The sequence below is a fragment of the Limanda limanda genome, chromosome 13 (genome assembly GCF_963576545.1).
Source record: "Limanda limanda chromosome 13, fLimLim1.1, whole genome shotgun sequence".
Lineage (NCBI taxonomy): Eukaryota > Metazoa > Chordata > Actinopteri > Pleuronectiformes > Pleuronectidae > Limanda > Limanda limanda.
The window spans coordinates 26,377,478-26,393,110 of record NC_083648.1 but is presented as its reverse complement, the minus strand read 5'-3'; the positions used below and the strand labels follow the sequence as shown (position 1 = coordinate 26,393,110).

Below are 15,633 nucleotides of genomic sequence, written 5' to 3'. Positions count from 1 at the left end.
TGTAGCTGAGATGTTTGCATATTTTAGAGGGACAAATGGTACCAGCATACTTTATGTCAAAATGTTGGCAGATCAGTAAGCTGTGGTGATGGATTCATAGGTAAGTACAGCAAATATCTGCATATTTTAATGTTTGAAGAGCCTTTGGTTTTAAGGAGTGGGAGACTTGCAGACACATACACAAAAATGTTAAATTTAAAATCATACACTCAACCAACAAACCTCGATCAACAGAGTCTTTAATAAATAATATCATTGATGAAACCAAAAACAGACCAAAAAAATGTTTGTGTACTGAACAATATTTGTTTATCTTTTTTATCAATACAGGACCAACTGATCCAATGAAACAGGCAGCAACACGTTATACAAAACCAGATGATGCAATGTAGTAAGCAGAGAGAGTGGGGAGTTGATTCTGACACCAACAAGTCCAGACTACAAGGTGATTGGTTGAAGACGAGTGATTGGAGGGATTGAGGGACTGAAGGGCCACTACTGTGATATCCTAGTCCATGAAACCCCCGTACCTCTTCTGTTGCTCACTGCCGTTCTCCCAGGCCCGTTTCAACACCCCCCCACTCTTGCTGCTGTCCACCAACCACTCAGGCCTGCCCACACGTCTCATGAAACCTCCATAGCGCTTCTTGAGCCCACGGCCTAACACTGCCTCCAGCAGGTCACTCTGCTCTACCCCTCCTGCAGCCCGCCGCATGAAGCCTCCATACCTCTTAATTGCCTCAACGCCCTGACCATCCCCCTCACTGCCGTGCTCGACTGCTGCATTAAGGAACTTAAGGATCTCTAGGCGAATTTTTTCTTCCTCATCCTTGTTACCAGCAGTCTCGAGTGCCCCCTCTGGCAAAGAGGACCGGCGAGACATGAAACCTCCATAGCGTTTCATGAAGCCCCCATACTTCTTGGCCAGCTGGTGTTCTGGAGATGTTGCATCCTCAGTGTCATCCATCATGGCACCGGCTGCTTCCTGCTCCCGCTGTTGACGTGGGTCGGCATCCAGAGGAATGTGGTTTTCCTCCTCCAATAGGAAGTCCCGGCACAAGCGAAGCTTCTGGCTGTCCAACCCACCATTGCACTCAAGTGAGCATGTCTGAAATATACAGTCGTATCAATACACTGTAAACCAATCGCATGATGCTGATTTTACATGTGCACTTTCAAGCTTAGATTATCCATGAATCAGTGGTTTTATCAGGGAGAGAATCCTTTAATTTTCGTTGTGAAACTCCTAAACTTTATAGACTTAATTTAATTCTAATCATCATAATGACTTACAATTATTTGCTTAGAGTTTAAGAGATTGAAGCTGAGCAAGCACATCTCTTCTAGCACAATTAAGGGTTAAGTTAAACAAGCACAGGTTAATAACGCAACAATCCCCACTTTGCAGCATATTTATTGTATTCTTATGAACATAGCTTCATGTCATGTCTGTAATTACAACAACCTTTTCAGTCACTAGTAAGAGGAGCTCCACTGTCTGACAATACTGTGTGAATAGAGTGGTAATTTAAGTAATCAGCACAGGGTTCATGTATGTTGATGAAATTGGCAGCCCTAAATGATGAATTTCATGTCAAATGATTATTTGACACAAAAAATGTTGACGATATGATTAATGATTACCATAGTATCTGTGTGGTACAAAAGCTACCAACATCAGTGACCACATCATGTATTAGAACTGAGGGAGTGTAGTTTAAAACGTAGGCATTAACCAGGCAAAGAGGCTTAATGGCACAGGATGTCACACCTTGTTAAAGCCTTATGAGACAAATTGTGATTTGTAAATCTGTGCAAAACATACACAATTTGATTGATTAATTGATTAAGACTATTATTAAGAACCACTAAGTGGCATCATAGTGTACATCCAGTTATTAGAATCTTTACAAAAAGTCAGGAAGTGTTGGCTGCTGCTGTCTTTCTCACTTATACCGAGTCCTGGTAAAATGAATGATTATAAGATTGATGTAGATCTTATAGCCTTCTGAAAATAAACTCTCATAAAATGATTGACACTTTAAGACATTAAAAATGAAACAAGTTGTCCTAATTGACAAAGGTAAAATTTCTGAAAGTATTAAAGGGTTACTTTTGAGAAAATAAAAAACTATGACTCACAACTGAAATGATAATCGATCTCTTAAAATGTGTCACTACTGAGCTTGTGATTGAGAATATATTGTGAGAAATCCTTTCAATCTGAAACTCTACACTTGATAATTTCAATATCTGAGATATTAAATAACTGAAAACATAACAACTAAAAGCATTCTAGGCTGCAACACATTAGTTTACACTTTCCAAGCTTAAATGTATTTAGATCTGCCAAATAGATCATGGAAAAATAAAACAACTCTTGGCTCTGGACATATGAAAATATATATTGTGGTGGAGAGCCATTTCTGGCTGCAATTCATATCTCCGACAGCATAAAAGATTTTTCGTTTTAGCGATATTAAACCATGATGATAGGGTCTGATGAACACCTGAAATTTAAGACAGAGAGAATTTGTGTGAATTGCAGCAACGATTGTGTTCAGATAGCAAACAACACACAAAGACTAAAGTCTTTCTAAAGACAGAAAACAGTGAACGAGAGAGATTACAGTCAACTGTCCACAGATGGTTTGGGAGAACACAAAAGCCCAATTTGTTTACAAAATACCAAAATTATTCCCTGAACATCTTAGAAAACACACAATTTCTCCTTTAAAACCATCTGTACCAGCCTGCTCCTACTAACATATCTAATACCAGCTTCGCCTATAAAAACTGCATGTCCCCCCACCACAACCCACTTATCCCAGTCATCCTTTAACCATGCGCGTCTGTATAAGCCCAGTGGCACAAGTATAATCAGACTAAACGTGTCTGCTGGGCCTTGGGGGCTGCTTACTGCTGGGTTCACCTGCTCCAAACCTCATATGTGTCATTGGATTTCACTTAATTCAACCATCAGAAATTCCTGTTTGATGGCACAGAGAAAGGAATCTTGCTGAGGTTTCAGCGCCACTGGCTTATGAAGACAGAATTAATGAACAGGAAAATTGAATTGAGGACATATTGGCACCTCAGGGGATTGGAGGGTGATGGCCAGCAGCTACCTCTGGTGGCCATAATGGGAGGTATGAAACAATAATGATTGCGTAATAAGGAGAAAGACAGCAAAGACCAGACATGGACAGTTTTTCATATATACCAAACCTCAAGAAAATATTTAATTGAGAAGAACTCCTTTTATATAAGTAATTTATTGTGTGAATAAAGTGCATTAATTGAGTTGATTAATAATATAATTTAAATTAATATAATTTCAATAAAAAAATGTGATTATATTTACAACATTTGTAGTTGAGCATTTGTTAATATAGTATAATATTTCCAAGAAGGAAAGCATAGAAAATATTATTTTGTATCTTTTAATGACCGAGTAAAGCATAGATACCGATATTCCAGATTTTAAAAGGAGAGCAAACACCAATAGGCTATGTAAAATCAGCTAAATGGAAATATTTGTGATGCACACTAATAACAATAACAAATCTGAATTATTTAATTTTTTTGTAAAACACTGAAATGTAAATATTAGGTTTGATTTTTAATCTAAAGAATATTTACACATTGACTGTCATGTAAAGACTGAGGGCATGGTGATGTGAGGAAAGGAGAGGAGGTAAAGAATACAGGAATAGGAGATAGAAAATAATGAAAAGGAAATTAAGAGAAATAGATTGGGAGAGAAAGTGACATGGATATAATGACAAACAGAAAGTAACAGAGGCATTGAAAATGGCAGGAAAGAAAGGGAAAATAAACCACTAGAATGTAACACTAAACATTTTCAAAAAAACATTATATGTATTTTTCTTATTATAATGATACACTTTAATATGGTAGTGATCATTGCAAAATGCCACATTGTGGGACTTATACAGGATTATTTAATTATTTTATCTTATCCTTAGCTATATATATTGTAGCTGATAAAATGACACATAATGCATTAACTCGGATTTATCTGAATGGTTCAGCTTTACCATAGCTGCGACAATTGGATATCTCGGGCCACATGATTTCTTATTAATTATTAATTTGTCAAGTCTGTAGGGACCAAACATGAACGTATAGTTACAATCAAATAAAGTGAGATTACCATGGAAGAGAAAGAAGACTGCTGTCCAAGCAGCTGGTACACACACAGTGCACACTCCTTCCCACAGTCCGCTCCGACTACCAGTGAGACGCACGCTCCCACGACTAACATCCACATGCAGCTGCTGTGTGCGGAGGCAGCCATGGCTGAGAGCAGAGAGAGACAGCAGAGATATTACAGCAGGTTCAAAGTTAGCCAGACTTCAGATATTTTAGAATTAACAATTAACATTGACAACACTGACTGATAGAATATATAAAGGTCATAACCTAGATATGTCAGTTTAGCAAGTCTACTAATATTATGGCTATAACTATTACTACTTCACCTCCATATAATACGACTACCAGCCTCCTAGTGCAGCTAATGATGATGACAATTAAGATATAAGATGTACGTAAATACATGTGTAAACATGAACGAAGCCGGTTCTGTTGTGTGAGCGATGCAAGTGAAACCAGTAGTTAGCTAATAACTGCAGTGTTAGGAGTTGCAGTTTCAGAATAAAAAAGTTGTTTTAATCTTACCTCTGCGCGCCCTCGGGGGTCCTGGCAGAGAAGGTGACTGGTTCTCGTGCGATCAATATAGGTGCGCGCTTCTCAGTTTGTGGTAGGAGCTGGGCAGAGCGGCCACGGTTCAGCCAATCGGCAAAAAACACACACACACACTTAGACGGCACAGTCTCCTCTCTTCTCTCTGACTGACTGTCTGCAGTTTCACGGGACCGCTTCGTGCAGGGTTTCACCGGTTAGAGGAAAAAACAACTTGATGGCTGACTTCTAAGTGCTTGGTGTGGCAATGGGCTCGTTTAAGTATGTGTGGATCGGGTCACCGGGTAAATGGGGGAGGGTGATTAGGTGACGTGACAAACTCCCCTCTATCTTTACACACACACACAAACACGCCCACACACACGCACACACACGTATAGTCTGTCACACATCAGCTCTGTCAAATCATCTGTTATACTGCTTCTTGGGAAGCTTTGATGTAGATAATAAATGGGTACCATGCAGCTTCTCAATGGGAATTAATGTCTCACTTTAGAACTGCGTGTGTCCGTGTTCCTTAACAAACATGTATAACACACAGCCTACATGATGTTCTAGGGCCAGATGACTCAGCTTGCAGAGTTTGAGGCACTGTGCCACTGTGATCCATGGAATGTTCATTTAATAAACATCGAATGTGCTCCAGTCACTGTTTTCCTGACAATAGCCCATCATAATGTTTTTATTATCATGATTTTCTGTTTGATCAGAGATGGGGAAATCATTCATATATCATCTAACTTTTATAACACAGAAGAACCAAGGTGCAGTCTTTCCGCAACCATTGTGGCCTGGGCATATTGCCTGACTCCTCATTCAAAGGGTCTCTGAGGCCTCTCAAACGAGCACCAATTCATCATTATGAATGATTATTATGATGATGATCATAACGGTGGTGCCCCTTCTGGCACTTGGTGACCTTGGTGGGAGCACCGTTACTGGCTCTCTGCCTCCTAAAACCCCTTTTCACAGACTTACTGGGACATCCTGCAAACATTACAATAATCAACCCTACAGGTAACAAATGCATACAACCGTTTTTCAGCATTCTGTTAAGCAAGATGGGTTCTAGTAGCCTGACGTTGTCATACTCATTATTCTAGTCAGAAGGTCTGAGACCGCTCCATTGGGCTGTGATTATGGGGCGTGTTTCAACAGAACCAGGAAACCAAATGCCTCTTCGCTCAATTGGATAGACCTACAACCAATCAGAGCAACGTAGTATGTGACGTATGTCAAGCGACGCATAGTTGTTGTCAGTTGTCTGTTTCAGGAGTTTATTCACTCTCTAAATAAATCAATGGAAATGCTGCTAATGCCGCTCGTATATCCACCGGAGGCAAAGCCCCCAGGAAGCAGCTGGAGGCCAGGGCTGCTTGTGAGAGCCCCGGCCGCCGGCGGCGTGAAGAAGCCCGCTACGGATCTCTCTCAGAGCCTCGCTACCGGCCCGGGACCGGGACCGCGACCGGCCCGGGACCGGGGCTCTGAGAGAGATCCGTCCCTACCAGAAATCCACGGAGCTGCTGATCCGCACGCTGCGTGGCAGAGCTCCGCTGTCATGGCTCTGCAGGAGCGTTTTACACTTCCTTGTTGCTCCAACATTAACAGCGTCCCAACATGTGTCTTTTGTCTCATATGTGCTGAGGAGCGAACCCCACTCTCTTTTTATTTATATGACTGCTTGTGTGGCTGCAGCATCGGGGCCAGCTGATAAATTAAACTTTTTATGAATCCCGTAGGAGGACGGCAAAAACATCTTCTCGATCTACAAATGCCTTGATCACGTTCCTCTTTCAAAATGAATGCGCTGTCGATGTCTGCTGGAACAGACTCGATGCAGCATTGACACATCTCAGCTCTGCAGGCAGCGCTCTCTGGTGACGTGGTTGATTACGTCACTGTAGATCATCTGTCAATCATCGTATAAAGCCCGCCCTGACGATTTGATTGGTCCGATCAGCTCCTGATCGGCCATAGTTTCTCCCCAACGGAGCGACTCCAGACCGAACTTCCCGAACAACAAATGTTGTGGGCGGGGCTAAGTTCGTCTGGCACCCAGGCTAGGGTTCTAGTGTTGTCTAGGTGGAATGAGGGTTGACTTTTTTTATTAGTGAGTCAACGGAAAAGTCCTAGTCAAAAGCTGCCAGACATTAAGGAGCTGTACAGCATGCAGAGGAAGGACATAGCATATAAATCATTTTGCAGATGTCACATTTTTGTTTACATTACATCAACACTGGTGTTGATGCTTATCACCAACAGCTCTTTGGTAGTGGCACTGCTATTTTATCCTGATATTTGTATTCTTTTAGTTTATTTTATTTTTGCGTTCATCGCTTGTTAGAAATGGCTTCTGACACTGATATTTGCATTCTCACTTATAGCCCCTCTGCAGAATGTCAGAGATTATCCGGAGGTCAGTGCTTGTCCGAGTGAAGCTTAGAACTCCAAGGTTTCTTACAGTAGAAAGGGAGGCTCAGGAAATGTCATCCAAAAGTAACAGAATGATGAGATAATGTTTTGAGCCAAGTACAATAAATTAAGTTTTGTCTGAATTCAGAAACTCATGAGCCCTGTCCACACCAGAGAAATCGGTTCACAAGGAGACAGGTCAAAATTCACTCCAAACACAGGCGAAAACCCCTTTTTCATACTGTGGAGAACTTCCTCTCAGCAGCTGATAGGGTGCGGGAAGTGAAGGCAACAATTTGTTCTACAATGTCTGAGTGCAACTGCGTCAGGTCTGAGTTTAAGTCAATCTGGCTGAAGTGTGTAGTTCCTGACAATTCTGCGAACAAGTTATCCATATGAGGGAGAGGGTAGAAGTCCATGATCACACTTTTATTATGTTCACGAAGGTCAACACAAAGCCTAATGCCTCCTTTGCATGTTCAAGCCTGGTTCTATGATGCTTGCTTCGAGTAAGCAGTTGAGCTCAGCCAACTACTGCCTGCTTATACTAAGAGGTAGATGTCTCAACTTTTGGCGTACTGCTTTCCCTGTGGTGTTAACTTGGTCTTTATGAATGAACCGTTTAACACATCCAAGTTGGTGAGCTTGAGCAGAATCAATGTTGTGCACCGTGGATGTTTGTGTGTTAGGAGCAGGTTTGTTTGCATCCTCCTCGGTGTAGCTCGCTTTTCCATCGATGACACTGGTCTTGAGTGCTTTTTTCAGGTCTAGGCCCAGTAGAGGTGATCCAGCGTTCACTATGTAGAAGAGGGTTAGAACTTTGACGTCTTGATTTGCAATAGCCGCTGCTGCTGATAGGCAACAAAGGACAGGTAAGTCACCCTTTGCATACTTGACTAGTTACACTTTAGGTGCAGTGAGGGGACAACCCGCAAAATGCTGCTTATAAATGCTGCTTATAAACCAACCGGCCCATGTGCGTGTCAGATGGTGGTGCTATTGCTAGTTGTACCCCTCTTTCCCCCCGAAAATCACCAACCTGAGGAAGGAAAGGTGGTGGACTCTGTCCTGAAGATCTCCTCCTCGTCACCAATTTATGTCACTGTTTCCCTTCGACTCCTAGTGGCGGGGGGGAGTAACTACTGCAACAGCAACACAGCATACATGTGTCTGTAAATACAACATACAGCTCTGACAAAGTTTCCTACCTTCCCGTTACCTTTAAATCTACATTTAGTTAGACTTAGTAATTTTACCTATTTGTTATAGAAGTGTCAGGTAAGGCTGCTAGACACTGCACAGGTGGAGAGGACCCAAGTCCACACAAGCTAGTGCAATGAAAGAAATTCAGTCGATCAAACAAAGAGGACTGGGCTTACAGAAAGAACGATAGATAAGCTGGAAAGTAGGTAGACAGGTTACACAGAATTGGCATTGGGACACACATGGGAACATAAGCAGATAATCTGCTATGGAGCCGCTGTGGACAGGGATGTCCAGGCGATTGCTAATCATAGATAGATGAGCAGGTGATTAAGATAGGGACGATAGTATGAGAAATTCTGATGGGTAGATGGTGAATGGCAGGAGATGGGGGGTTATAAACAAAGAGAGATTGGAAAGTAGGGATGCTAGGTTCCAAATGATGAATTGTGACAGTAAGCACATGTTCTCAAATTAAACTGTGTGTGTGAGAGAGATAGAATGTCTAAATAAGAAGCAAATTGTTCAACTGAGTTAAAGCTTACTGTTTATGAGTAAAAGCACTCATGTTTACTGAATCCATTTGTTAGTTTTAAAAGGGTTTTGATTGTTAATACAGGATCAGAAGATACACACCTTCATACCAAAGTGTCTTGGCATTTAGTTGTGTACTTTTATTCAAGGATATAGAGTACCCATACCAGAAACCTCATGTAGCAGCGCCACGGCAGATATGGCTGTGGATATGGCAAACAGAGTCCTCCACGCCCTGTATTCTCAAAAATCTTGGGGAAATGGTGTAAGCAGGGATCCTAAAACATTTGAACACATACAATATTCTCTGTAATCATTAGCATAGATTACGCAAAAATCTTTCAACTTCTATGATATACCAAACAAATATATCAGGTGGATATAAACAGCTTTAGATAATAATGAATTTGCAATGGTACATTTTTAGACCTTCATAAACACTATCAATCAAGCTTCTCTGCTTTCTAAAATGGATAGATATTTATAAATTGCTCTGTTACTATGTTTATTATAGAAGTCAATGTTTTCATTCATGGTCAGGAATTATGAAGAAATATAATGTATTGTGGAGTACCACAAGGATCTATATTAGGACCTTAACTCTTTCTTATTTATATAAATAACCTTGTTGCAGTACCTAACATTGCATTAACATTGCTTTTTGCTGATGACAAAAACCTTTTCGGCTCAAAAAGACATCTAACGACCCTTGTTTATTGAAATGCATATTTTAGTGCATCATGCAGCAATGGTTTATAATAGCAATTACGATTCAAAAATCGGCTGTTGAACATTTGAGTAGAAACAGAGACAGAGCGAAACATACAGACAAATCTGTGTACTGCTCAAATAAAACCACACAGAGGCAAAAATGTTAAGGAATTAATGATCAATTGTGTTTTTACTAAATAATTACATCTTAACATTATGAAAGCAATACATTACAATCTGTTCAATCTCTCAATATGGTTTCAAACAAACAAGCTGTCCCTGTTATTTGCAGGAAATAAGTCAACTTGACAGCTGCTATTGATAATGAAGAAACATTACACAAGTTACATCAACATGTTTTTGGAAGTGTTTTTAAATCTCTTGGATTTCTAGGAAAAATCTGTGGTTTTGTACAAAATTTATAATATATCTTAATTTATTGAATTGGTGTTTATCATTGTAGTGTAGCATTATCTAATGGGCAAGTACCTTTCTAACATATTTGTACAAAATAATGCTCCTCACAAAAGGTTTATTGGATTAGCAACTTTTAGTGCACCTCTCTTTTTTAAATTGCTGTTGTTGACTATTTGACATTATTGTATTTCAATTCCATACATTTGCTTTCACAGTGAAATATACAAACTCAGATTAACAGTTCACAACTCCATAATCAAGCTAAGCAAAAAAATAAATGATCTACCTTTGTATAAAACATTTAATGGTCAATTTTAAGTATACTGTATATCTTGGAAGGAAAATGCAGTTATTGGATTCCTTTGTGTCATTGTCCATGTACAAAAAGAGACTTACTGTGCTGTTTTAACATCTGATTTGTTATGGAAATTACATTTAGATTCTGTTACTCGTATTGTATTTAAAGCATATATTGTTAAAATGTTGGTATTTTTTTTCTGTTGTAATATATGTCCAATTTTCTACCCGCCAGTCACAAATCTTCATGTAACATTATCACTTTCACAGACCCATGGTACTCCACACTGATTACATTCCCATAAAAGTAATCTCTGTGTATTGTGTTAATTTCTCCCTATTCATTTACAAATCTTGACACAGAATATCTTTTCACTTAATGCACTGCAGTATTTACACAGTCAAATAGTGTTGCTTACTCTTATACAGCTCCTACTCCCCAGTTTATCTCACACACATAGATAGCTGTTATCATTTGTGCAGGTATAACAAAGACAAGCTTTTAATTAAGAAAATACGTTTTGCTAACATCACCGCAGCGCCTCAGTGTTTGTTCCCAACACTTATTTGTCAGGAACAAGAGCCTCAATAAAGATTAACTTACAATGGTAGTCATTAGCTCTTTGTGTGCCTCTGTGATTATATATGTGTGTGTTTGTGCATTTCAATGTTTGCCTATGCGCGTGCTTATTGGAAATTGGAGAACACAGACTGAACTAATTTAAAATTTTTTACAGAAGGTGCTGAAAATCACTTGCAATATAATCACTCTAGCCTTATGTTTGCTACTGTAGCTGAGCCATATACAACACTCGCACTATTAATTATTTCGGAGCTTGAAATTAATGCATTTTCAGGAACATAGGTTTCTTAATTAATTAATATTAATACTTTCACTCAACACAGTCTATGGATTTTGGCGGTTTTTCTAGATGGTATTAATTCAGTTACCATGCACATAGAGTTCCAGAGGCCTCAATTCCTTTTACTTTTGTGAAATTATTTGCCCCATAATATTGAAGCTTGCCTTGAAGTACAAATGTAGTTTTTTGGGTTATGTACTATACTGTTGGCAGGAGACATATAAGCATACAATTTAACAGTACGTTTGTGTTGTCTAATACAGTTTAGAGAGACTGAACCAAGAGAAGTGAGATAGCAAGATTCAAGCCCAATTTTTCTGTTTCTCATATCGGAACTTGAGCCAAACCTGATGCAGTTAATGTAAACTCTAGCATTGAGTTTGCGTTACCCTGTAATGCAATTGTTGTGGTCACAGTTTACCCTTATTACACATGTGAAGCCACCTTGTAAATGACAGTCAAACAATATTTCATGCTGGCTATGGGTAGATGGTTTAAACACACACATGATGCAGTATCATTAACAATATTGAAAGTTACAGATGAACTTCTATATTGACCACTTACACATCTGTTGTTTATCATAAGCAAAGAATAACTATTTATGAATATTTCAAAAACATTGTTAATTTCAGAACCCAGACTTGAACAGCACTGCCCCGAAGGTGTGATGACTAGGGCTGAACCCCAGTCAAAAACACAGGCAGGAGGGTCAAAACCTTGATATCAGTCCGAACACCAAATTAATCCAATGGGGAATATAATGCTGGATAACTAGGCAGGAACACATTAGACAATCTGGCAGAGAGTGAATGCAACTAACTGGTATAAATACACAGATGAAGGAACGTGGGAATGGGGAGCAGGTGAGTGTGCGTGTGGGGACACTCAGGTGAAGGGAATGAGGTAATTAGTGGCGTGTGAGGGTGACTGGATCTGAACTGACAGAAGAGAAATGATTAATAACAAGGCATGGAAGACAGTGGTCACAAACGGGGCAATTTGCTTTTTTTGACAATAGTCCAGCAAATACATAAAACATGCAATACATCACACAACAACACAGCACAAGATCCATATTTACGACTTTGTCACCAAACAAAAACCCAATGACATGGCAGCTGTGGTTATAGTTTGTTTAAAAAAAACATGGCAAATGGAACAAAGGAATCTGTGTCTATTAATGCTACCTTTGGTTAGACTAAAACCTGATGGAAGCATCTGGAACTCAATATATGAAGGATGTTGAGAGGCTGAGTCTTTGGGTTGACCATCACTTCATCATTAGGGTAGCACTAGCTTGACATTTTATTCATTCAATGTGTTAGATTATGCCAAACTAGAAAGTATAAGAAAAGACAGAATAAAATGAATAATTCATGTCATGTTGATTTAATTTATGTTTAAGAATCCAAACACTGTACCAATGCACTTTTGTGACTGTCTTAACCTTTACCCTCTAATTGTGCATGGGTAGGGTGGAGGGGCTCGCAGTCGATGCTTATTTATAATTTTATGTACTTATATTTATTTATTTACACTTTTGCTGATGTTCTAAGTTACAGGTGACATCTAGTGGACTTTCTGTCCGTCTGGAACAGGGATCCCTCACATGCTCTCTATGAGGATTCAACATATTTTCACCTGTAAAAGTTTTTTTGGGTAGTTTTGCCTTACTGTTGAGGGTTAAGGGCAGAGGATGCCACATATTGTTAAGCCCTATGAGACAAGACAGAGGGGCCGGGCCAAGAACAGATGGATGGAGTGTTTTTGTGAACTAATATAAATGACATGGAAAAATCATTACATGAAAGGATATGGCCTTTACCAAGTAGCAAAGCACTTATTTGCAAGGCCATTTAACAAAAACCCGCCTTCAGAGACGTTGTCCGTTCTTGCGTTGACTGCTTGCTAGCATAGTTAGCATGCTTCGTAGCAAAGTGACGGCTGATGTTGTACTCCATGAAAAGTGCGACAATTTCTCGGCATATCAGGCATACAGCCTTCGATTGGACTTCAGTGAAAAAGTATTTTGTTGTCGACTCCGTGTTAAACACTCGGCACTCATTGTCCACTTTTTGTTTCCTTGATCCTCTCATTTTACTAAAGGGCTCCAAGGCAGTAGGGCTCCATCTAATTGGCCTAATATATTATTATATTGTCATATCATATATTGCAGTTTTTTTTATGTCTTTTGCGATATGTCTACGACCATAAAATTACATCAACAGATGGAAGGGGTTTGACCGTTTTCTTTCAAACTTCATGTTTAGATTCCACCCTTGCTGCTTTCAAAGCACCAGATAAATGGACAGTCAGTGAGATTCAAGAGCAAATTGATCTCTACCGAATTCAAATGAAAGAACAATTGCTGTCCAAATTGAAGTGCCCCAAACCAGTGACAGTTCATGTCCAGGCCCCTGCACCTGAAGATTCAGGGGCAACATGTCCCCCAGCAGAGTTACCTACACAGGGTGAGAACCTCTTGTAATGATAACTGCCTGAAAATGTAAGTCAGTCTATTTGATCACGTACTGTCACAGAACATCAGGCTACACAAAAGTCACTCTCCTCTGATCAGTTTCAGCATAGATCCTGCAGGTTCTGCCAGTCTACAGAGCTCACCACCCTTGCACACTGCAGGCAGAAGCACCTGTGCCTAGCATGCTTTGAGCCAAACAATATTAGGAGAAATTTACCTAAACGTCAGCCTGGTCAAAGTAAGCGTACTTCACCGCCACAAGACACCTAACCTTTATCTCGTTGGCCCGCATTTAGTGAGGCGATGTGTGGGCTCAAAATAATTTATTACCTTAGCTGGTGCTAAGGTTATAGTGCAAAACACATAACCTCAACACCCGGGTCATTAATCACCACAGGAGAGGTGACTGTAGGATTCTTCATCTATGAAGTCTATGAATTCTTACACTACAGGGTGATCACTGCGAAGGGGGGACAGGATGAATAAACCGGTGGCAAACACATAGCATCTGCAATTTTATGATATATATATATATATATATATATATATATACATGTATTTTGCAGTCTCTTTATTTCTTCCTTGGAGTTTACAGGATCCTTAACGCTGTCTTTTTCACCAATTTTCTTTGTCTCTACCTTGGGCCAGGTGTCAGACTGTGATAAAGGTTGGCATGCTGGGCAGTCAACACAATGTAACCACCTTGGAAGCTTCCATCTGATACTGAGAGAGCACATTTCCTGAAAGTACCCCAACAACAATAACAACAAAATAAATTACAGTGTCTAGAAAATAACCATAAAAAGTAGTTGTATTAGAAAAAAGGAGACATTTTGTCCAAACAACATTCATAGGGCACCACTGGCTGAAAAGATAAGTCAACTATGTTGTCCGTTGTGTTTGTGTGATTGTGTGATTAATGCTGAAAGCTGGGATTCTGTAAGCCCTTGAAAAATCCATCAGTGGTTTTATTCAATCTTTCCTTTGATTGGCTTGTCAATTTGGTTTGACAGACTGGACCATAATGTAGGTCAGTAGCTGTTCTGTACCTCAGGATGCACATACAACATTCATACCAACATAGACTTAAACACCATATTCTATAAAACAAGTTTAAAAGCTTAAAAAATGTATACAGCACACTGGGTAGGAATAGAATAAGCAGAGATAAAGTACAAACACATTGAGGTAGAGTCAGGATTGTTAGCAGAATTTAAAACTTATACTGCCAGAACATAAAATAATAGAGGCAAAACATTGTACCATTACAGCCCTTTTGAAAATATTGTCAGGATTCTAAGCAAGGGACTCAATGTCCAGGATACAACCGGCAACCACCACTAGTATAGAGCACAACATTGTTTATTTATGAAAATGTTTGACAGAGATGAAAGGAACAGCAATGAAACCAACCAAAACCCGAAACTACCAAATCAATGTGGGGACCAAGAGTACAGGGCAAATCCACAGTTCATAGGAAGAGGCTACATCCATTCATCCAGGGTTTCATTTGAAAACTGAGTTTTACAGCATTGGCACATCTAAAAATGAATATCATGTGGCGATTCAGATAACCTGGTTATGTTCGTACCAATGTAGCAAAGAAAATGATTGTTATTTGCTGAGCTACTATTTGGGAAAAACAACAATTTGGAAAATAAGAGCAGGGAGTTATTTTCCTGGACTGATGACAAGGTGAAATGTTACTGACAGTTTTAGCAAATCTTTGCATTTACCACTAATAGAAGGGGCGTTGCTGACAAGAACCAATCATGAAGCAAATTCTTTTGCAAGTCAAATCAGCCCCACCAGCACCAGGGGGCCCACATTTGTTTGTGCTTCTTGGACCATATTCACAATTCGGGCCACAAGAAGGCCATATCATTGCCTGAAGTGACCAGCATTTGTATGCAATCTTGGGCGGAAAAAAGTGTTTTACAGCGAAGCAAAGACAAAGAAGGGTTAGGGCACAAGTGAAAATACAGG

At 39.7% G+C, this 15,633-nt stretch overlaps 1 protein-coding gene across 1 annotated transcript; it reads right to left on the bottom strand.

Moving 5' to 3' along the window:
- Window positions 1–508: 508 nt before the first annotated feature.
- Window positions 509–4,321, bottom strand: penka (proenkephalin a). Its single transcript, XM_061085154.1, has 2 exons — window positions 4,178–4,321; window positions 509–1,108 (listed from the first exon to the last, which is right to left on the bottom strand). The coding sequence occupies exons 1-2, from the start codon at window positions 4,319–4,321 to the stop codon at window positions 509–511; spliced, it is 744 nt and encodes a 247-aa protein (XP_060941137.1).
- Between the last annotated feature and the right edge of the window lie 11,312 nt (window positions 4,322–15,633).

What these genes read in the sequence shown, in the direction of transcription:
- penka (XM_061085154.1), bottom strand. Translation starts at nt 4,321, where the DNA reads ATGGCTGCCTCCGCACACAGCAGCTGCATGTGGATGTTAGTCGTGGGA. An exon ending in AGTCTTCTTTCTCTTCCATG is followed by an intron (nt 1,109 to 4,177) that starts GTAATCTCACTT and finishes TGTATATTTCAG; the next exon opens with ACATGCTCACTTGAGTGCAA.